The 24,041-nt window shown below is 50.9% G+C and overlaps 1 protein-coding gene across 7 annotated transcripts in view; it reads left to right on the top strand.

The window, feature by feature from the left end:
* The window catches only part of EFCAB6 (EF-hand calcium binding domain 6), a 252,808-nt gene that overhangs the window by 54,548 nt on the left and 174,219 nt on the right, over positions 1–24,041 (top strand). For all 7 annotated transcript variants that reach the window (XR_015164616.1, XM_086403190.1, XM_086403191.1 and 4 more), the window contains one exon: positions 20,490–20,626. Coding sequence is in view for 4 of the 7 variants with exons in the window: in XM_086403190.1 (XP_086259316.1) it covers positions 20,490–20,626 (137 nt within the window). In the remaining 3 variants the exon portion in view is untranslated. The remainder of the gene's footprint in view (positions 1–20,489; positions 20,627–24,041) is intronic.

Below are 24,041 nucleotides of genomic sequence, written 5' to 3'. Positions count from 1 at the left end.
CGGACCACACTCAAGCCCTGGTGACAGAGAGGAACACCTGGCGATTAGTGAAAGAAGGCTCTCTGCATATATACGTTGTCATTGCTGGGCAAGCCACACAGTTGGGGAGTGAAAGATGCTAATGCTTTTGTTTTAAATATAAGTCCACGAGCCTCATTGGAGCCAAGAATGCATGCAAATGTCTCTTGTGAATTTTGGGAGCCAGACTTTGCTAAATGTGTGTGTGGTCTAGCCATCCTAAACCAACAGGCAGTTAGCTGCTGGCACCCCAAACTGCCTGAGCCCCACTGCTTGCGTGTCTCAGTTGATTTCTTCTGCTGTGAGCTTGGTCTGATGGCTGGTTCCTCAGCCTTGTCCTAATTCAGGTTCACTTAGGCCCTCCAAGGGGCTTCCCCAGTGGCTCAGTGGTAAAGAATCCACCTGCCAATGCAGAAGATGCAGGTTCAATCCCTGGGTTGGGAAGATCCCCTGGAGGAGGGCTTGACAACCCACTCCAGTATTCTTGCCTCGAGAATCCCTGGACAGAGGAGCCTGGTGGGGATATAGTCCATGGGGTCGCAAAGAGTCAGACATGACTTAGCGAGTAAACAAACATAACAACCAGACCTTCCAAACACACTAGTCTGGGACTTCCCCCTCCAACTATATGTCCTCCCTATGAGTCTCCTGGGATTTCCCTATATGTCAGATGGTAAAGAATCTGCCTGCAGTGCAGGAGAACCAGGTTCGACCCCTGGGTCAGGAAGATCCCCTGGAGAAGGGCATGGCAACCCACTCCAGTATTCCTGCCTGAAGAATCCCATGGACAGAGGAGCCTGGTGGGCTACAGTCCTTAAGGTTGCAAAGAGTCGGACAGAACTGAGCGAGTAACACTTTCACTTCCCTTTCACTAGACCCTCCAGTGTGTCTTCACGTTCAGTTGAACCCCTGGTCTCCCTGAGCCTCGTTTCCTCCCTCCTGTCAAGGCGGAGATAGACAGGGTGGTCTCTGGGTCCAGACTCTCTGCCCTTCGGGAACTGTGACCCGGGGCTTCACACGAGGAGGCTGCTATCTGCGTCCTGGGGCCCTGTATCGGGGAGGAGGAAGCTCTACATGCCCAGGTGGTCCCCAGGATGCCATCCTCAGGCTCTGGGTCCGGGGTCCTGGATCGATCTGCGCCCAGGTTCTACGCTGTGGGCACTCTGAGTCTGGTGTGCCCCTGCTTGCCCTCCCCTCTCGATCCTGGCTTCTCCTGGGTCACAGAGAGGACTGCTTCCCTGAGCTTCGCTTCTGTACCTTTGGTGGGTGTCTGCGTGGCTGCTGTCAAGCTTTCTGGTTTGCAGACCCCTCAGGGTCTCAGTCTGCTGGGAGGCAGTGGGGCTTAGTGGGCAGGAGGCTCCCCTGGCCTGAAGCCCCGTCCCTGCCCCTGCCCATGGGCCCTCAGGCCTGTCACTGCTCTATGCCACCATCTCTGAAGGCGAGGCGACAGCACCGACCTGCCGGAGTGGCCACAAGAATGAGTGAGAGTAACGCAAGCGACCCCGTGCGTACATCGGGTGCTCGATAAATATCCGTCCCGTTATCTGTCCTGCCAGGCCCTCCTGAAACCCTTCCTGTGGGAGCTTTCCCCACCTCCAGGAGCCAGCCCATCAGCCACCACCACCGAGGTGTCTGGTTGTCCTGCCTTGTGAGAAATGTCCAACCGAGCTGAGATGATAAGGAGCTTCTCATCTTGTCCAAATCTGAAGGGAGCACAGGTCAGGGTCTGCTCACTCACATCTCCTCTGGTCACCAGGAGGTGGCCAGCATTCCAGGTCTGACACATGGATACTGCAGTATCAGGTTTTTGGGTTTTTTCCAGCATACCATTTCTGCCAGTATGACTCTCCATAAACACGGTGGAACGTCTCCTCATGACTCATAGCCCAGGGTCTTGTCCACACACAAACCAGTCACTGGCGATGGCGTTGCTCTAACCCTGGTCATTCCCTGGTGCAGTGGCTGGACTCCCTCGCCCGAGGCACATGACCATGGGTGGGGGGCGAGTGGAAGCTAATATATGAACAAAATGGAAATGGAGGGCTTTGTTAGAAAGAGACGGGGTGGGCAGAGGTCAGTGGCTTTGGAGAAAGTGACCGACAGTGTCTGCTTCAGCCACCCAGCGAAAGGACCCCCAGGCTGGCCAGGCCTTAATCCTCTGGACACTGATGTAATTTTTTGGATTTCTCCAGCTGTGATACTAATAAGAGGTGGCAGGGACTGAGCATTGACTAGGAGCTGTTCCAAGCGCTTACTGTGTTTACATATTCAGTTTCCAGGAGAACCCCCTGGGGCAGGTGCTCTTGGTATCCCATCTTGATGTGGAGGAAGCTACAACAGAGGCTGAGCAGTTGAGCCCTGTGTGCACAGCTGGGGACAGAGGAGCTGCAGTTCCTGCCTTGGGAGCTGGCTCTGGGGTCCTGGCTACTAATTACCAGCCACCTGCTTCTCAAGGAGGCCCTTTAAGAAAGGCGGTGATACGTAGTTTGTGTGTGTGTGCATGTATAGTCGCTCAGCCCTGTCCGACCCTGTGGACTGTGGCCCGTCAGGTTCCTCTGTCCCTGGGATTCTCCAGGCAAGAATACTGGAGTGGGTTGCCATCTCCTCCTCCAGGGAATCTTCCCGACCCAGGGATCGACCCCACGTCTCCCGGGTCTCCTGCATTGGCATTGGCCGGCAGATTCTTTACCACTGTGCCAGCTGGGAAGCCCCAGTACCTCGTTTGCCCGTAGCAAATGTGACTCTTGCTTATGCCCGGAGGTGGACCCGGCTGGTCCCAGAGAAGCCTCTCTGATCACCACTGTATGAACAAGCGGAGGTTGTTTGCTAAACCCAGAGTTGCATTGTTGGTCGTGTGGCATCCACTTCAAACAGGCATTTGGGAGGTTTCTTTCCCTTTCTGTCTCTGGCCTCCTGCCCGTCTCACACTCATTCCCAACTCCTCAGCTGCTTACACTCCTGTCAGCCCTGTGGCGCCCCGGCCTGTCCTGCAGCAGCAGCAGCAGCACTTAGTTCTCCACAGGCTTCAGGTGAGGACTCTGTCAGGGCAAGAGGGCTAGAGCAGGGCTGCAGGGTGTTGCCAGGGCAACCACGTTCAGGTCTTTTGAACTTGTTTCATCTTTTGTCAACTCCTAACATGAGCGTGAGGTGGAGATCAAAGAAGGGGCTAGCAGGGGAAGAGAATCATCTTGTCCTGCCCTCGAGTTGGGTGGCGGGCAGATGCTCCCTGTAAGCTACGTCCTGGGAATGGCCAGGACACAGGAAGCTGTTCTCAGTTATGTAAGAACTTCAGTGTGTGTTTAGAAATGTCACGACTAGTCTCCTCCCCTCCACAGGCAAGAAAAAAATTGTTTTAAATTGAAGACTAGAATTTAAGAGTGTGCAATTCAAAGACATGAAAAAGAAAAAAAAAGGAAAACTAAACAAACCTCAAAAGCCCTAGGTCATTGGCTCTCATACCACATCACCACCCCTTCAAGAACATTCTTTCAAGTCTGGGTGACGTGATGTCAGAACATCTGGTCGACCCAGTCAGCCGCGACGAGCCTGTCTGTGGGACACGGAGTGAACTGACACGCGTTTTTATGGGATCACTCCGGCGCCTTGGAGTCGCACAGATGCAGCTCAGTCATTTCAGGAGCAATTAGTAAATAATTAGAGGCACTAAGCTGCTTGCTTGCTCGGTAATATTGTCACAAAAGTGAAGACACGCAAGTGATGGGTATATTCATTTTCTTAAATAGGTGGATTTTCTTAAAAAAGAGATTTAAAAAATTATCGCTTGAGGAATAAAGAAACAGTCGTTAGGATCACAGCCATTTCATAAACATACCTTAACATTGGAACACCACATTAGCACGCACGAATGTATCAGAATACAGCCTGTTTGCCTAATAAAAAGACTGTGTCAGGCTCAAAATGAGGCCATTTACTAAAACATACAAGCTTTTCGTTAATTCGTAATATTCTCCTAATCCCGCTTTTATCATCTCTCCTCCGGTGCACTTGGTATTAATTGCCTATTATAGCAGGTATTTGAACACATCTCCTCTTTCATCTGAAGAAAATATTAGCATATCGTGGGGCTGTTGGGACAGCTTGTATCTGAGGCACTTTCTCCTCCTGCAGAAAAGCCTATCAATCATAACCGAATATAGTGATTAATAATGTCACAGCTCTTGTTCCTGTGTCTCTGTGCAGCTAAATGAAGAGCTGTGCTTACATTTTGATCTCGAGCATTTCACATAACAAAATAATCAGCTGCCATTTTATTAAAAAAAAAGATATTGAAAATGCTCCTACCCCAGGACCTATTTTTGGTTGCTCTATTATTAATTTACTAAAGGCTTCATCAGGAAAGTAATGCAAAGATGCTGTTATGTCAGAATTTATATTTTTTCAGACTAAGTTTATCTTTAAAAAAAAAAAATCTTTCTTACATGTGGCAAGTCAACACAAGATTGCATGAATAAATGTTTAAAACAGCACAGTGTGGGGGAGACGGGCCAGTGGGTGAGGGACAGGCCAATGGTGTGGGGGGGGACAGGGCAGTGGTGTCAGGGGGATAGGCTGGTGGTGGTGTGGGGACAGGCCGGTGCGGGGCGGGGCGCAGGCCGGACCCCTGGCTGAGTGTGCATCTGAACCAAGACACTCACTCTCTAAGTGACCCCCAAGTAAGCTAGTTTCTCTGGAAACTGTTTTCTCAGCAGTGAAATGGGGAAGCAATTTTGCAAGATTTTTCCAATATTGTTGAGACTATGAGAAACAATATAAAATGAACTTACCATAGTGCAAGGCTCATGGAAGTCTTTCAAAAAATTAGGAGTTTGCATTTGGAGTGGATAAAACCAAAGAGTTAATGTGGAAAATTAAAAGTGCTCGGTCATCTATGGTTTAAAGCTTCTAAGGGGCTGCGTGCTGTTGGTTCCCGCGTTTCTGTCTCCATTTGCATCTCCAGACTCACCTCTGTCCACAGACCAAACCAGGGCAAACGGTCCCGCCGACGCCACCCAAGAAGCCTTCCTCTCTGGACCTCCCTCCATCTCAGTGAGTGGCTCCAGTCCATCAGCGAGTCCTGTCCACCGCAGCCTCTGCCGTATCGGAGCTCCGTGCGCTTTTGCATCCCCACGGCCCCCGTGGAGGGCCCTGCCAGTCACCCTGGGGGTGGTTCTTTCTGCTCCCGGTCTTGCCCCTCACAGTCTCCATTTCATGCGACACCAGAGCCATGTTCTTAACGTGAAGAACACGTTAAGGGTCTCATCTGACCCCTTTGCTTAAGACACCCCATGGTTACTGGTCACTTACTGAACGAAGTTCGGACAAGCACCCAGGTTTTTTGGCGCTCAGCATGAAGTTTCCCCACTGGAGTGGCACGCCCACACCCCCCGAAGGTCTCTGGACTACACTATCTATAGTCGCTCAGCACTCAGAACATCCCGAGGTTTTGTTTATTTGCCCATCACTAGGAAATACGCCCCTGGGAGTGGGCACCTTCCCTACCCTGCTCCCTGCTGTCACTTCAGTGCCGTGAACAGACCCCGGCACCTGATCTGAGCTCAGTAAATATTTACAGGATAAGTAAATAAGGTTCTGCAGGAAGCATGCACAGGAGAGACATCACGAGGAAGGTGAGAGTGCAGCTTGAGTTGGACCATGGATGGGCTTTCCATCCACGTTGAGGACAGGGCAGAGGGTGAACGTGGGGCAGCACTCAGGACTGCAGCCTGGCAGGAGGAGAGGAGGCGGAGGTGTGGGCGGGGACGCGTGGCCGAGTCAGGGAGGAGACCAGCTCTGTGACAGGGACAGAGCAACTTCTGAAATGTAGAGAAAAGGGTGGAGGTGTTTGAAGGTGAGCTACTGTTAACCCTAAAGCACGGGCCACGGGGTGGTGGTGGTGGAGCTTGTTGATGTTTCTGATGGGGGCGATGGCCTGAGAGCAGAGGATTTAGGCGATGACGTCAGCAGAGGAGGGCTGCACAGGAGGGGAGAGCAGCCGGGATCAGGGGTGCCTGTTAGCAGGCCCCAGGATAGTCAGTCCCTCACCGTCGTCGTCAGACTGTGCTTGCTGCGCACCTCTGCTGTGTGGGGTCCTGGAGGTCCTGGGGGGGACCGGCCTGCCCCTCCTGGGGTGCAGCTGTATGAGTTCTGGAGTCAGGGTGACAGGGACCCCAGTACGCATGGCCCGTGGTGTCTGGGCAGGAGCTCCCATCCTAGGCATGTGGGTGGGGTTAGGAAGAAGGAGAGACATGAGATACTCCTTCTGGACTAGGCACCCTCTTGGGGCTTATTTTTGTAGCTGTGCCGGTTGTTCAGTGAGTCCACAGAATTCCAATTAGATGTCTTTAAGCCGTTTGTGGCCGGTGAGCATCTTAAAAATGAAAGTCAAAGGTGGGAGGAGGTATATGTGGGGTATATACAGCAAGTTTCTCTTTTCACTGTGGCTGCAAGGAAACCCCAAACCAGAGCTGGATTTTTGCTCTGTGGTAGCAACTATGCCCTGGAGGAGGGCATGGCAACCCACTCCAGTTTCTTGCCTGGAGAATCCCCATGGACAGAAGAGGCTGGTGGGCTACAGTCCGTGGGGTCACGAAGAGTCCGATATGACTGAGCGACTAAGCACAGCACAGCAACTGTGACTTTTAGGTTGCTTTAGCTTTTCTCCCCGCCCCCACCCTGAAGAAGGGAAAGGCTACCCACGCCAGTATTCTGGCCTGGAGAATCCATGGACTGTATATAGTCCATGGGGTCGCAAAGATTCGTACACGACTGAGCAAATTCCACTTTATGGGCTTCCCTTGTGGCTCAGCTGGTAAAGAATCCGCTGGCAATGCAGGAGACCTGGGTTCGATCCCCAGGTTGGGAAGATCCCCTGGCGGAGGGAAAGGCTACCCACTCCAGTATTCTGGCCTGGAGAATTCCCTCGGGCTCCTTTTTAGCCAGATCCGATCCCTTCTCTCCGTTTTCGCCGGTCTTCTTTAGGTGTCTTTCTGTGTGAGCTTGTTCCGTCTTTGGTAAAGACAGGCTTTGAGTCCCTCCAGTGAGTCAACGCCGAGTCCTCTCGGAAGTCGGAAGTCAGGGACAGGGGAGGGTGGGGACATCGCAGGAGCGGGAGGGGAAGTCGGCCCCTTTGTTAAAGGTGAGCAGTGCTGGCCACTGCGCCTCCCACACGTCCCCAGATTGAAAGTTTGTGTTTATGAGGTTCTGAATGTAGTCTAATTTTTTCCTATCTGGTTTGGCTCATCTCTACCAGCTGGTAAATAGGAAATGTTCACGGTAGGAAGCCAATACTCTGCAGAGTGTAAACAGATGGAATCGATATAAAGTGACAAGTTAGACTGTGCTATTGAGAACACAGAGCCAAAACCAAGAACATAACAGTCAAGCTACTTATTCCGTTCCAGTTCATTTAGTCCTGAATAGCGCTTCATATCTGCACAGCTGTGTTGTTCTTTTTTATTTTTCCCCTTTCTTTCTTCTGGGTTGATAATGACAATTTCAAAGAAAAACTTTAATTAAAGATTTTATACGAAATAGCCAAAAGTAGAATAATAAGGAAAATGAGCATTGATGTGTTTATTGTAAGAGAAATCTTTTTCCTTGGCTTCAATTTAAAAAAAAAAAAGAAGTGTACTCCTTAAATTTAAAATGAGTTTCGTCGTGGCGGCAGAAAGCTGCCAGACTGACAGGGTGGCAGCCGAACCCCGTGCTCCGCCGCGGAGCCAAGACACGGCCGGCCAAGGGCCCCTCCCCGGCGCCCCCGGCCCCAGGCAGGTGGGTGGGCTGCGGCCCTCAACCCCCTCCTGCTGGAAACCGGCGACGAAGGCGGCTCCAGGTGAGGAAACAGGAAACAGCTGAACAAGAGCCCGTTCGAATGGCCGCACGCTGGGAAAACATCATAGGCCTTGCCCTCTGGCCTGAGGAGGGTTTGCCGTCCTCCCCCCGGGGAAGGGGCCCTGCCAGAGCCAGGCCTGGACACGGGGGTTGGGGGGCGGGTTCTGGGCTCCAGGGAGGGAACAGGAGGCCCTTCCTCACCTCCTTTCAAGTCTGGGTGGTCATATTTATTTGGGTTCACAGCTTTCTCTCCTGGAGCTCCCTTCCCAGTGCCATAAAGAGAATTTTAAACAAAGAACCGTGGAGTAAGAATCATCCACTGTTAGCAGTTTATCGAACCCGTCTGCACTCAGCGGGGGCACAAACGGAAGCAGTTTGATTCTTTGCTTCCCAAGCAGGGGCTGGTGAATCTGCCGCCTCCCGGAAGGAAGGTGGTCTCAGAGGGTCCGGGATAACAGGCCCAGCTCAGGTTACACCTGCCAGCTTCAGCAGCCCCTCTGCCCTCCCTCCAGCCCCAGGGGCCCCCGCGGCGGGCATGGGACCTGCCCCCTCGCCCTCCTTCAGCCTCTTTCCTCCCGGGTTCATCAGGGGCGTGATGAGGGCTGAGGAAGAAGAGGGGGCCTTCCTGCCCCCGGCCTCCTCTGTGACTGCTCATGGGGCACTCGGGGACTCACAGGGATGGTGCCTCGGGGGCCCCTGAACTGTGTGGTTTCCCGTGGAGACAGAGCAGCTCGGGGCTCACCCTCCCCTCTCTCCCAGTGCCCTGCCCCGGTGGTCCCCTTCACCTGCTCCTGCAGCTCCAGTCCCCCCAGCTGGTGAGCAGCCCCTGGGAGCAGACCAGCTCAAGCCTTCTACCTTTCTTTTTCTTTAAAAACATTTTTTATACAATTTGTAAAGGTTGCTCTCCATTCACATTATTACAGAATATCGGCTCTTCTCCTGCGTCGTAGAACACACCTCGAGCCTATTTCACACCCACAAGTTTGCGTTAGTGTCTCCCACTCCTGTGTTGCCCCTCCCCTGCCTCCATCGGTAACGCTAGTTTGTTCTCTGTATCTGTGAGGCTGCTTCTTTTTTCGCTATATTCACTGGTCTGCCATATTTTTTTAGATTTCACATGTGATATCATGCAGTATTTGTCTTTCTCTATCTGACTTCCTTTCCTTAGCGTAATGCCCTCCAAGTCCATCCACGTTGCTTTGCAAATGGCAAAATTTCTTTCTTTTTTATACTACATCTTCTTTATTTATTCATCTGTCGATGGACACTTAGGTTGCTTCCACGTCTTGGCTATTATAAATAATGCTGCTGTGAACACTTGGATGTATGCTGTATGTATCTTTTCAAAGTAGTGGTTTCGGTTTTTGGGGGGATATATATGCAGAAAGCTAGGACCATGGCATCCGGTCCCATCACCTCATGGCAAATAGATGGGGAAACAGTGGAAACAGTGGCTGACTTTGTTTTTGGGGGCTCCAAAATCACTGCAGATGGTGATTGCAGCCATGAAATTAAAAGACACTTACTCCTTGGAAGGAAAGTTATGACCAACCTAGACAGCATATTAAAAAGCTGAGACATTACTTTGCCAACAAAGGTCCCTCTAGTCAAGGCTATGGTTTTTCCAGTGGTCATGTATGGATGTGAGAGTTGGACTATAAAGAAAGCTGAGTGCCGAAGAATTGATGCTTTTGAACTGTGGTGTTGGAGAAGACTCTTGAGAGTCCCTTGGACTGCAAGGAGATCCAACCAGTCCATCCTAAAGGAGATCAGTCCTGGGTATTCATTGGAAGGACTGATGTTGAAGCTGAAACTCCAATACTTTGGCCACCTGATGCAAAGAGTTGACTCCTTAGAAAAGACCCTGATGCTGGGAAAGATTGAGGGCAGGAGGAGAAGGGGACGACAGAGGATGAGATGGTTGCATGGCATCACCAACTCGATGGACATTGGTTTGGGTGGACTCCGGGAGTTGGTGATGGACAGGGAGGCCTGGTGTTCTGCGATTCATGGGGTCGCAAAGAGTTGGACACGACTGAGCGACTGGACTGAACTGAACTGAACCAAGGAATGAAATTGCTGGGTCATATGGTGGTTGCATTGTTTTTTTTCTTTTTTTGAGAAACCTCCATACTGTTTTCTATAGTGGCTGTACCAATTAATATTCCCACCAATAGTGTCAGAGGATTCCCCTCTCTCCACATCCTCACCAACATTATTACTTGTCTTCTTTGTGATGATGGCCATTCTGACAGGTGTGAGGTGGTATCTCATTGTGGGTTTGATTTGCGTTTCCCTACTGATTAGTGATGTTGAGCGTCTTTTCTTGAGCCCGTTGACCATCTGCATATCCTCTTTGGAAAAATGCCTACTCAGTTCTTCTGCCCATTTTTTCATCGAGTTGTTTGTTTTTTTATATTGAGTTGTATGAGCTGCTTGTATATGCTGGCCATTAATCCCTTATCAGTCATTATCATTTGCCAAAACTTTCTCCCATTCAGTAGGTTGTCTTTTAATTTTGTTGATGGTTTTTTTTTTTTTTGCTATGCCATGTGTACGTGCCAAGTCTCTTCAGTGGTGTCTGACTCTTTGCAACCCTGTGGACTATATATAGCCCACAGGTGCCTCTCCTCTGTGCATAGGATTCTCCAGGCAAGAATACTGAAGTGGGTTGCCATACCCTCCTCCAGGGGGTCTTCCTGACCCAGGGATTGAACCCGAGTCTCTTGTCTCCTGCATTGGCAGGTGGGTTCTTTACCACTAGCACCACCTTGGAAGCCCCTTTTTTTGCTATGCAAAAGCATTTAAGTTTAATTAGGTCCCATTTACTTATTTTTGCTTTCATTTTCTTTGCTTTAGGAGATGGATCCAAAAATTATTGCTGTGATTTATGTCAATGAGTGTTCTGCCTATGTTTTCCTCAATAAATTTTATAATATCCAGCCTTACATTTAGGTCTACATCCGGTCTACATGTAATCTATTTTGGGTTTGTTTTTGTATGTGGTGTTTAAGGATGTTCTAATTTCACTCTTTAGATGTAGCTGTCCAGTGTTTCCAGCGCCACTTACTGAAGAGTCTGTCTGTTCTCCACTGGACATGCTTGCCTCTCTTACTGTAGACTGGCCGTAAATGTGTGCGTTTATTTCAGGGCTCTCCCCGTTCTGCTGTGATTCTGTTTTTCTGTCAGTACCACACCGTTTTGATTACAGCAGCTTTGTAGTTTAGTCTGAAGTCAGGGAGCATGATTCCTCCAATTCGGTTCTTCTTTCTCAAGATTGTTTTGGCTGTTTGGGGGTCTTTTGTGTGTTTCCATACAAATTTTAAAATTATTTTGTTCTAGTTCTGCAAAAAAAAAAACCAAAACAGATGCCATTGGTATTTTGATAGGGATTGCATTGACTCTGTTAATTGCCTTGGGGAGTATGGTCATTTTGATAATATTGATTCTTCCAATCCAACAACATGGTATGCTTTCCATCTGTTTGTGTCATCTTCAATTTCTTTCATCAGTGTCTGAAAACTATTTTGGAGTACAGGTCTTTTGCACCCCGAGGTAGGTTTATTCCTAGGTATTTTTATTCTTTTTTGAGGTGATGATAAGTGGGATTGTTTGCTTAATTTTCTTTCTGGTACTTCATTGTTAGCCTTCTGCCTTTCTTCTTCTCCACTTAACTCATTGAAAATTCACATATCCTGTCCGTGCCCACAATAGTCACACAGACTGCTCTAATCTGCCCCTCCTGCTCTGCTGTCCTTGTTCAGTTCTCAGTTCCTCCCCCTGGGAGAGTGTAGAGCAGATCACTGTGTCCCCAGAAATGGCATGCTTATCTGCCCTTCTGCAGCCACCTGTCCTGTCTGTACAAGGATTTTGTTGGCTTACCAATGCTTCCCCATGAATGATGCAATCACCCATCCATCCATCCATCCATTTTCCTCTCCACTAATCTATGCATGCATATAGCCATCTATCCTTCCATCTGTCCATCTATCCATATTCATCCATCCATCCTTCTATCTGCTCATCCATCCATCCATCCATCATCCATTCATCCATCCATCATCCATCTATCCATCCATCATCCATACCTTCATCCACTTGACAATTATCCATTGATCCAGGCCCCATTCTTGGCCCTGGACTCCTGTCTACTCAAGACCTTCCACTCTCTCAAGGCTCCTGTTAACCTAGGTTGGGTGGTGAGGAAGGGAAGGAAGTAGACGAGTTGACTGAGTGGGGCAGTAGCACTGATTCAGCCAGTTGCTGTTCCCCAGCATGTGTGTGTGGTCATCTCGTTATTTATATCTCTGTCCCCAGCCTTTGGTGTTGATCAGTGATTCCTATCAGACCACCATCTATTGAGTCTGTTCCCTGTGAGGTACCTGCACACGTGAGCTCATTTCATCTGTGCACTCTGACGCAGTGCCCCATTCATTCCCATTTCACAGATGAGAATACTGGAGTTGGAAGGAGTCAGGTCTCTGTTCCAAGGTTACCAGAATGATGGCAGCCTGGGGCACTTTGGTTCTCCATGGTTGTTACCGCCTCTGAAGGAGGTTTCTTGTCCCCACTCCTCCTTGGCTTTACTCTTCACGGCAGACATTCTCTGCTCCTTATAGTAACATTTGTGAGTCTGCCCTCTATGAGTTCATCTAAGTCTTTTGGAGAATATTTTAATTTAATTTTGCTCCTATCATTCCCCCCCACCCAAAATAATTGCCTCCTTCTTTTTTTACTTCACTCTTCCGTGGGCTTCCCTGGTGGCACAGACAGTAAAATGTCTGCCTGAAATGCAGGAGACCTGGGCTGAGAAGATTCCCTGGAGAGGTAAATGGCAACCCACTCCAGTATTCTTGCTTGGAGAATCCCATGGACAGAGGAGCCTGGAGGGCTACAGTCTGCTGCTGCTAAGTCACTTCAGTCGTGTCCGACTCTGTGCGACCTCATAGACGGCAGCCCACCAGGCTTCCCCGTCCCTGGAATTCTCCAGGCAAGAACACTGGAGTGGGTTCCCATTGCCTTCTCCAATGCATGAAAGTAAAAAGTGAAAGTGAAAGTGAAGTCGCTCAGTCGTGTCCGACTCTTCATGACCCCATGGACTTCAGCCTACCGGCTCCTCTGTCCATGGGATTTTCCAGGCAAAAGTACTGGAGTGGGTTGGGGTCGCAAAGAGTCGAACATAACTGAGTGACTCACACTTTTCTGTGGAATGGGGCTTTTTTTTTTTTCCTTTTCTTGAAATGTGAAGTGAGTGAGTCCTGGTCTTATGTAGCCACACTTCAGACCTTTAAGGCTTTCTCTCTGGCTTCTCCCCACCCTGCTGTCCAGAGGGCAGGCTCCAGCCTTGTTAGCGCATCTTCTCCGTGGTTCCTGTCCCTGGATAGCTTGGTTCTTGATCACCCCCTGGACTCGGTCATCTCCCCACATGGGGACTCTGAGGCCGGGAAGAGGGTTAGATGCTGCCTTCTCACAGGGGCCGTGGTGCTGCAGGGGCCATGGGGGCCGGGACACAGCTAGGCAGGGCCGTGCACTCCTAAGCCTGGCACAGGGCTCAGAGCTTGACGGGAAGGCTCCTGTCTGGGCCCTTGACCACCCAGGATGGAGCGGGGACTGAGTCTGGGGCAGGAGATGGGACAGGTGGCTGGGAAGAGAAGACTTAGGGGGCAGGTCGTCAGAGAGCCTCAGGCCATTTTCTGGCTCCCGAGTCTTTAACTCAAAGTCATAATTAGCTATTGTTTTGGTTTTCTTCTTATTTATTTATTTTTGAAATATTTATTTGTTTGGCCGCATGGGGTCTTGGTTACCACTCAGGATCTCGCTTCGTCACGTGGGTCTTTTGCACCGACTCTCTAGTTTCGGTGCGTTGACTTAGTTGCCCTGAGGCCTGTGGGAACTCAGTTCCCCAACCAGGGGTTGAACCTGGATCCCCTGCCTTGCAAGGGGGATTCTCAACCACTGGACCACCAGGGAAGCAGCCCCCATTTTTAACTCTGCTTCTGTCTGTGCACCTGCTGCCTGACACCTACCGTGGAGGTGCAGGCAAGGGAGTGGAACAGGATCGCGAATGTCTGTGAAGATTCTCAATATTTTTATCCTGGTCAGCCAGATGGTTCAGCCTGGTGCTCAACTCTGCTTCTGTAGGGGAGGCCTCTGGAGGAAACTTATTTACATAAATGAACGGGCGTGGCTGGGTGCCATTAAAATCTACTTTTAGGTCTTGAAATTCGAAACTCATAAATAACTTCCACGTGTCAGAGAATACCCTTTTGATTTTTTTTTCCCAACCACTTCAGTTCAGTTCAATTCAGTCGCTCAGTCGTGTCCGACTCTTTGCGACCCCATGAATTGCAGCACGCCAGGCCTCCTTCTCCATTGCTAACTCCTGGAGTTCACTCAAACTCAACGTCCATCGAGTCAGTGATACCATCCAGCCATCTCATCCTCTGTTGTCCCCTTCCCCTCCTGCCCCCAATCCCTCCCAGCATCAGTCTTTTCCAATGAGTCAACTCTTTGCATGAGGTGGCCAAAGTACTGGAGTTTCAGCTTTAGCATCATTCCTTCCTAAGAACACCCAGGACTGATCTCCTTTAGAATGGACTGGTTGGATCTCCTTGCAGTCCAAGGGACTCTCAAGAGTCTTCTTCAACACCACAGTTCAAAAGCATCAATTCTTCGGCACTCAGCTTTCTTCACAGTCCAACTCTCACATCCATACATGACCACTGGAAAAACCATAGCCTTGACTAGACAGACCTTTGTTGGCAAAGTAATGTCTCTGCTTTTGAATATGCTATCTAGGTTGGTCATGACTTTCCTTCCAAGGAGTAAGCGTCTTTTAATTTCATGGCTGCAATCACCAACCACTTACACATGTACAAATCACTCCTAGCTTTCCAGCATACAGAAACAGGCTGCAGGCAAGAGTCTGCAGGACCTGGAGTGCAGGAGGGCTTCCCAGGTGGCATTAGTGGTAAAGAACCAGCCTGCCAACGCAGGAGACGTAAGAGAGGTGGGTTCGATCCCTGGGTTGGGAAGATCCCCTGGAGGAGGGCATGGCAACCCACGCCAGTATCCTTGCCTGGAGAATCCCATGGACAGAGGAGCCTGGCAGACTACAGTCCATGGGGTCACAAAGAGTCGGACACGGCTGAAGCGACTTAGCATGTACTTAGCACACACGCATGGAGCGCAGTGAGCTCTTCTCCCACAGGCCCCAGAGCCGTGCCAGGAGACCACCCTCTCCTTTCTGAGAAGCTGGGTTTGGAAGGAGGCCCTTCCCTTGTTGTAAGCTGCACAGCCTTTTTCTCCCTCCATGGACTTGGCCTTCTCTGAGCTCTCCCCCTGGGAAGGGGGGTGGGAAGTGAAGGGTGATGGATCTCCTGGAGAGCCGTGGTCAGGCAGAGAGTAGGGAGGTCCCCTCCTGGGGGGAGGAGCTGGGTACCCCTTTCAGACAGAGCTATACCAGGATGTCAAGATGGAAGTCAGGGGGACAGTGATGGGACAGGGTACAGTCAGGAGAGCCAGGGGGGACAGGGGCAGGGCCAGGAGTGCATTTGGGCAGTGGTGAAGGCAGCGAGCTCAGTGTTTCTGAGCACCCGCTCTGTCCAGGGACTGTTCTAAGCCCAAGGATACAGCAGCAAAGAAACTGAAATCCCCTTCATGGTGATTACGCATCAATGAATAAGGAAGACAATCGAAAGAAATCTGACACGTCCAGGTGTGGGCGAATGCGAAGGAGGAAAGGGAGGAGGGCGCACTTTTGTGCAGGCCATGGAGAAGGCCTCTGGGGCCCGGTGACATGGGACTGAGACCTGAATGAGGGCCTCAAGGGAACCCATCGTGTGGAGGAAGCCGGACGTGCAGAAGCCTCTCTGGGCGAGAAAGCGCAGGATGGCCTGTGTCGCTGGAGGGGGCCGGGTGAGGTCAGGAGGTCGTGGGGGTCAGGCCGTCCAGGGCTCTGGGCTGTGGTTGAAGAGACCCGGGAGGGCCTGTGACGTGAGGGCGCTCAGTGTGAGGGGTGGGTTGTGGGGAGCAGGGGGCTCAGAGGCAGGGACTCTCGATGCTGACGTGTCCCTGCTGAGCCCAAGTGGCGGGTGTCTGGCCGGCCCAGAGAGGAGCCGGGTGCTCCCCGCGCGGTCCTCCTCGTCTCCCTGCCCCTCTCCCTCTCCTCGTCTCCCTCCTCAAGTGCGAGGGCAGTGGGCTGGGGCAGGGCATGCCCTTCCTTCCCTTCGGGCCGCTTCTCCTTCCGTCCCCTGGGGCCGCTTCTCCTTCCGTCCCCTGTGGGAGCAGCCCTCACGCCGTGGCCCCAGCTCCGGTGCCTCTGATAAACCTCACCATCTGCAGCTCCGCCGAGACGCTGCCAAGCTTCAGTCTGACAAGCGATACGAGACTTGGAGACATACCTCCGGTTGGGTGTGTGCTCCGTGCCAGCTCTGCAGCTCCCCGCTTTCCCCACGGGGCCCATATGGGTTGCTTCGGGTTTTTTAAAAAAGCACATCGCCTCCCGTCCTCCCGTTTTACCAGAAGAGGTGAATCAGGACTTGGCATCAGACAAAGTGCTGAGGGTTTTTTTTTTTTTTTTGGCCTCAGGCACAAGTGCTCTAGTGGCTGGGGCTCCGTGCTTTCAGACAAAGGGGTGGAGCTGAGGGTGGACACGCTCGAGCCGTTTCACAGCAGCCCATGCTGTCCAGGCAGCTCCGGGCTTGGTCTTCTGGGTTTTGAATACTGAGCTCGGTTCAGCCAAGGCCCCCTCGTCGGTAGAAGTGGGAGACGTGTGTACAGGTTAGCACAGGGCTTGGCGCATGACAAAATCCAATGACTATTTATTTAATGATGCTATTACTGTAGCCTTGATTGCACTGAATGTAATCCTTATTGCTCTCAGGGTTGGCTCCAGGGAGGTGTGTTTGCAGACATAGAACCTAGCTTCCTCAGAGTGTGGCTTTCTCCCAAGCAGGTGAAAAGAAAGAAGCTGGATTCATTCATTGGTTTGCTCTGCTGAGGCAGCTGCTCTAGACCCTGGGCGGGGGACGTGGTCGACAGAACCCTGCTCTCAGGGAGCCCACATCCCTGAGGGAGAGACGGGCAATACAGACGGGCTTGAAATTAGTTGTGAGGAGTACCAGGAAGATGAGGGTTGGGCGTGGGGTCAGGGGAAGCCTTTTGGATACGATGACACATGGACCAAGCCCCAAGAGAAGCGAAGGAAGAGCCAGTGGGTGTCTGGGGAGGAAAGTTCTGGGCAGAAGGAAAAGCGAATGTTCCTGAGGCCAGAGTTGCCTCGCCGGCACTCCTGAGGAGCGGCAGGGCCCCGGATGAGGCAGGATCGCTGCCAGGAGCCAGTCTGCGGGGCCCTGGCCTTTGACCTGTAGGAGTCAGAGTGGCAGGCGGACTGTGGACAAAGGGGTGTGTGCCTGGCCCTGGATACACAGGCCTCCCACTGCTGCTGGAGCTTCAGCCATGGGTTGGGCATGGACACTGGGAGCCCAGATGGGAGGTGGTCCCACCAGCCCAGCCCAGCCCAGCCCAAGGGTGCGAGGCAGAGACACAGGCTGGATCCTGGAAAAGTCGTCACAGGAGGGCCACTGGGCTCTTGGGACTGAACATGGGTGTGAGGAGAGAATCTGGCGGGACAGCCCTGCCGCAGTGGGACAGGTGGAGCCCGTGTCTGCTGGACTCTCAAGGGGGATGTCCTGACTAAGGCTGAGAGGCAAGGCCAGAGCTGGAGACAGATGGCTGGAGCCATCCTGGTTATGAAGGCCAAGGCCAGGGCCACCCAGGCGGGAGTATGGTTAGACAAGCCAGGAGACCCAGGGCCTGAGTCTGTGGCTCCCAGACTTCAGAGGGACCAGCAGGGAGCAGACCAAGCCCAAGGTAGGAAGCCAAGGAGAACCCGGGACGGGTGTGGAAGCCGGGGTGGAAATGTGTGCCCAGAGGAGGGGGCGCTGAGCCGGGTGGAGGGCTGACGTGTGGGCAGCAAGATGGGCCCCAGGAGCCCCTGGACCTGGCCAGGCCACCACCCCGACAGGGTCACAGTCTCTGTGCGATGGTGGGGACACAGCCGATCGGATGGAGACAGAAAGCGCAGACAGCTCTTCCGGGGGCATTTCTGCACAAGGGAAGAAGCGGCTAGAGGCAGAGGCCAGGCGAGGAGGGAGGTCTCCTTTCTAAGATGGTTCAGGTACTAGACATCATCACGTGCATGAGGGGAGCAGGGTTGGCATCCGGAGCAGGATGAGACCAATCCCTGGGTGTGGAGGAGGACGGGACCCGGTCCCTGGGTGCAGAGGACAGGAACTATCCCTGGGTGTGGAGGATGGGACCCCGTCCCTGGGTGAGAGCAGGACGGGACCCTGTCCCTGGTCCCTGAGTAAGAGGAGGACGGGACCTGGTCCCTGGGTGCAGAAGCACAGGGTGTTGGGTTCCAGTGGCTTCTGTCGTCCGTGTAAGTAAGGGGGAAGGTTATCTGTGATAGAGGAAGGAGACGGATGGGAAGGGAAGTGAAGAGCAGAGATGGTGGGGAGCGGAGACAAGGATTCCCATGCACCCGCTGCTGGCGGGGTTGGTGTCCTGAGTGAGGGGAACCAGGTAGGGCTCCATGGCCTGTCGTCTCCAGCCACATCGGGCACTTGGAAGAGGCCGTGAGTTGGATTTGGCCAGGGTTAGGGTCTCGCCCAGACAGGAGGAGGCAGGCAGAGGGGGCGGGCGGAGAACAGAGGTAGTGAATCATTATAAAGATGGAGTGTGGCGGGGAGCATAAAGATGGGCCATGAAGGTCGCTCAGTCGTGTCTGACTCTCTGACCCCAAGGACTGTATAGTCCATGGGATTCTCCAGGCCAGAATACTGGAGTGGGTAGCCTTTCTCTTCTCCAGGGGATCTTCCCAACCCAGGCATCAAACCCAGGTCTCCTGCATTGCAGGCAGATTCTTTACCAGCTGAGCCACAAGGGAAGTCCAAAGATGGACCATGGTAGGGGTATAAAGATGGAATGTGGCGGGGTGGTGGAGGGAAGAAGGTTGAGGGGGTCAGCCCTCAGGGAAGGGAGCTGAAGGTTAGGGGGTCCTTGGACGTGAGGCTTGGTTTTGGAGAGCAGCACTTACTGGTGACAAGGGGTGAGTGTGAGCAGGGAGGTGACCTCTGGACGGGAGGAGGACACGGGGCTGAGTCAGAGGTTGTCTGTGTGGACAGCACGAACAGTGCTGAAGCAGGGCCGGTGTGCAGGGCTGATGTCCTCCAATTGGGGCAGGGGAGGGGACAAGATGACCCAGCCAGGAGGAGCCAGGGACAGGGCCATCCCTCCTCCAGCCCAGTGCTTCCTCTGGTGAGATCCCCAAGACGTTCACCCTGGGGTGGGTGGGCTGCCAGGGGGCTCCTTCAGGTCAAAGGGAGCAGCAAAGGGAGCAGTCAGTGAAGACGCTGAGGAAACTGGGAACAACGCTGCCATCTTGCAGCCTTCCCTAAACCCCTTCCTTGCGGGGCACTGACCCCTCTGCGTCCGGGCTGGACTTGGTCTGATCTGGAGCGGGATGTGGAGTCAGGCCTCCCAGGATCCAGTCGGACTGGACGTTTGTCACCCTCCCTGCACAAGCGTGCCTTCCCACCTGCTGTACTCAGCGTCCCCTCTCCCAGCTCAGATGCCGCCTCCTGCAGGAAGCCCCCGGGGGGCTCCGCTGGAGGCGTTTGTCCTCTTCTGTGAAGACCCACAGCTCCTCCTTTGTCTGTCTCTGGTGTTGGGCTCTTGTTCCCGTGGTTCCCGTCTTGGGCAACGTTTGTTTACATGTCTTCTTGTCTCTGCGGGAGGTGAGGTTTGGGGATGGACTTGATCCAGGGACCACGGATGCTGGGGGATGGACCCTCAACATCATCGTCGTCTAACCGGGCGATGATGGGTAACTCATGCAGCCTCCTCAACCTCAGTTTTAAATAAAAGTGGGGAAACGGTGTTTCCTTTGTGGGGCTCTGTAGGACTCACTCACGTGGTTCTGGCCTTGGCACGCTGAGCCCCAAGCCCCAAGCCCCACGTTGAGCTGTTTCTCTCCTCCACGCAGAAGTAGCTTAGGGTCAGCACACAGCTCTGTTTTCCTGGGGCCTTACCAAATGCCTTTCAGGTCCGCATGCTCAATAAATATGCATTTGCTGAATTTGGGAAAGATTTGGGAAAGATTGCTATAAAACTTTTCCTGTAACGTCTTTTAAAAATTCAGAGGGGTTGAAATATATACTCATATTTTTCTAGCTCCTAGTAAAAATAGTTTGCATATGGCTATGAAAAATAAAAACTGTCCTCGTCCAGCTATGCCAGAACTATAGTTTTAAAGTATCAAGTAACAAAAAAGATTTTTGTGTGGCTCTTACAAGGGAATGAATTGTGTATGAGACCTACCACTTTACATCAGAAAGTTTTTTTCTCAACTTACTAAGACCATTTATAGAGAAAATTGCTTTGAAAACATTCAAGAAATGGAAAGTGTCCTTTTTTCCACAGATGTGTCATTTTGCAATATCTACGAGTGTGCGTCTTTGGAAACATTTTATTTTACAAGAAGTGTTTAAACACGTTCATCCTCCCGATGTTTTATTACCATCCTGGTTTTTAACACTGGATCTTTTGACTTCTCCTAAATCGCTTTTTATACGCAGATTTTCAAAAACATTAAAACTGTCATCAAAGCCCTTATGCTCATTGATGTTAACACAACTGGTCTGGTCCAGCCACACGAGCTGAGGAGGGTTCTGGAGACCTTCTGTTTGAAGATGAAAGATGAGGAATACAAAAAGTAAGTAAGCAAAGATACGCTGGGACACTGCTCAGTAGAAGCGCCAACCAGTTTCAAAATGGGACTTGTCAGGTTTACTGGATCCAGGCAGCATCTTCCCTCCCGCTTTCTCTGTCTTGACTGTTTTTTTTTTTTTAAATAGTTCTAACACTGGATTATTTTTTAATATTTATGTTACTTATTTATGTGCCAGGTCTTAGTTTCAGCATATGAACTCTTAGTTACAGCACGTGGGATCTAGTTCCCTGACCATGGATCGAACCCAGGCCCCCTGCATTGGGAGGTGCAGCGTCTTAGCCACCATACCACCAGGGAAGTCTCTGTCTTGACCATTTTTAAAAGAGATACTCAGTCGACGTTTCTCTCATGTTCCTGAAGGTCTCCACAAATTCTCAAAAGTGGGAACTAACGGCTCCAATTCCTCCGGCCCGCCTCGGGTGAGAGTCCGCTGCTCTGCAGCTCTGAACTCATCTCAATTACTTGAGCCATGCATCACCAGTATCTCCCTCTGCCTGCCTGGCACCACGCCCTCTGCCGCCCAGGAGTCCAGTTCACAGATGACTCCTGCTCTGGGCCTGGGGTTAGGAGAAGAGTGAAAATGTCACCGTTTATTCTTTGGTCGCTGCGCTCCTTCTTGGCCCTCTATCCTGATGTAGTAACAGAAACCGACTTTTCCTTTGAGAACTGTGGTTGCCGGGGTTGGGGCAGGCACGGCAGAGCTGGGGGATACAGGAGCTGCTCCGTGGCCTTTGAAAACCGCGGCCACCTGCTCCTGACTCGAGGGCAGTGTGTGGAAGCAGCACATTTTTTGAGCCTCCAATAAGCTCCAGATCATTTAGAAGAAGCCAAATGCTCAGATTCTGTGGTTACCTGACTTTGGAAGGGGCACCCATGTGTAACCTCAGTCAAGAGGTCCTCGTCGTCTTCCTGCCTTTTCCCGCTTTTCTCAGCACCCTCTAGGCCATTAACAAAAGTACCAAGCCTGATTATTTCCCCCCGAGCCTAGGGTTTCACATCACACCGCAGTTATAAATCGCTAGTAAAATGGGCCATTGTGGTTGCTTACGTCGTTTTATTAAATAAAGATGACGTTGCCTCTGTTAGGAAAGGAATTTGCTCCCAGAGGAAGGAAATCTGGAGGGCACGTGACAGCAGCCTCACGGACCACGGCAGGGCCTGGAAAGCCTGGAGACTTAAAGTAGGGATATTTCCGAGTCTTTTGAATATTTTCTTCTTCTTTTTCTCTTTATAACCCACCTCAGAATATAAAAGACATAATAGATGTTTTAATTTTTACATCTTTCCGACTGGGAAAATGTCCAGAATAAGATCCAAACAAAACAAATTAAATAATTTTGTGCATGCAATTATAGAACAGAAGCAACACTCTTCTAAAACAGGCAATCAAAATACAAAACAGTGTTTTATTTGACAATAAACCTTGTGTTTGGCACTGCAGTCTCCCAACCTAGTAAATCTACAAAAAATGTTACTGTCTGTTTCCCTATCTCACAAGTATTGAATAATAAAGAACTCCACAAATTTTTATTTGAGATTTTTTTTTAAGCCTCAAAAACAATGCTGTTTGTGTGATAAGGCTGGAGGAACTTAACATAATAGAATTGCTTTCCTTTAGAACTGAAATGGGGAAGATCAAAAGTAGACCATTTCTTCAATTGCTTTAATGCTTTTCTTGTTGAAGCTGGAGAATATACTCTTTCCTTGAGAAGCTGCTTCAGTATTAGCTTTGCCTTTTCAGTGTTTCAGCAGGAAACACAATGCGTTTTTGAATGCTTTCTTTTATCTGACAGCTTTGTCTTTAATATCAGCCTTCAGCGTTGGGGGGGTGGTAGGGGGGCACGGGGAAGTGGGCGTGGGCTGGGCTTTGAAGTCAGGCGTGCCTGGGGTCAGGTCTGCCCTCCCTGGATTCCTGGGCCTCCCTGAGAGTCAGCTTTCTCTTAAAGAGATGGGGACTCAGGAGCCTGCCTCTCCAGGCTGGAGGACCTGGAGGAATGTGCCAAGTGTGCCTGGCCATGTGCCTGGCACGTAGTAGGCGCTAGTTTCACAGCGATAATCTCATAATCATAAAGACTCCACGGGTGCCCTCTGCTCTCTGAGAAATAGCTCTCTTGAGGCTGCAGAATACCATCCAGCCTGTGGAAACAAGAACTGGGGGAGACGATCACTGCCAGGTGCTACGCCTGGCCCGACCGTCCTGAGACCCGCGGGGCTCTCTCTTCCTTTCCCGTCTCGCACCCCTGTACTGTCCCGTGCGTTCCCCTGCAGGACGAAATATTTGAATCCGGGTAAAATCATTTTTGTGACCCTGAAAAACAAAGAAACAAACAAACTCAGTTGGTCAGCCTGCTGCCTGGGCAGGTGAATGCAGCCCAAAGCGCAGGTGTAGGTGGTGGTGCTGAAGAGGTTTATGGGTCCGTTGGCATCATTTCCTTTGTCCCTGAAGGCAGCCTTCCCACGTGGCCCTCTTGCCCTGGGCATCTACACACGTGTGGGTTCTCCCGCCTGCAGATCAAGTCCCTGGGAAAATGGCCTTTATTGCTGAGTCTTGGGAATGTGTCCAACTTGGGATTGGGAATGCCTTCTTTTTTTTTTTTTTTAAGGCTTTTGAGATACTGCATCCTTGGGAAGTACCGAGGCTTCATTTTTGCATCATATCTGTAGGAAATATTACCATGGGTTGTGTCTGCCTGTTCTCAGCGACCGTGTAGCAGGTATTACGAATGCCGGTGGGCTGAACTTTAGGAAAGGTCAGGATTTTCTTGAGCCAGTACCAGTTGGAAGGAATGCTGAGTTTTCACAGGAAGCGGGAGAGCCGGTGACGGGTTTTTTTTTTATCAGGATGCTGACATTTTCCTGGAGCGGCAGAGCAGCGGAGACTTTCTGCAGGACAGCAACTCGGAAAGGAGCCCATCAGGGGCCACCTTCTGGGTTCTTGTGCTTACAGCTTATGTTTGCCAGGCAGAGTCTACGGATGAAAGATGGAGCTATTTAGGGAGTCTCAGTGTTAACATCTGGCAGCTATCATATCTCAAGATAATTTTTCTTATTAGGACAATAGGGAGGATTCACCAAAGTGGAAAAAAAAAGGTATGCATTGAAATGAATACACGACATTACTCTTTGTTAAATTTGGAAAACAAAAATAACAAATACTTTAAGTGATAATTACTAAATTTTTAGGAAGCAGCATGAAATTAGATAATTATAGAAACCAACACATATGGAGACAATATAACCAAACATTTAAAAACTGTCAATTTTTTAAATAAATGTAATAATGCAGAAATTATCTAGAAAACCATTTATCAAGTAGCAGATTTGAGTAATAGAAATTTCATTTTAGAAACAAAAAAGAAAATAATCCAAACATTCCATTTATCTTGACTTTAAAAAA

The sequence above is a fragment of the Bos grunniens genome, chromosome 5, assembly GCF_055505025.1.
Source record: "Bos grunniens cultivar Pamir isolate PY7600 chromosome 5, Bosgru_T2T1.0, whole genome shotgun sequence".
Taxonomy (NCBI): Eukaryota; Metazoa; Chordata; class Mammalia; order Artiodactyla; family Bovidae; genus Bos; species Bos grunniens.
The sequence above is the reverse complement of the archived record's forward strand: the minus strand, read 5'-3'. Positions and strand labels throughout refer to the sequence as shown.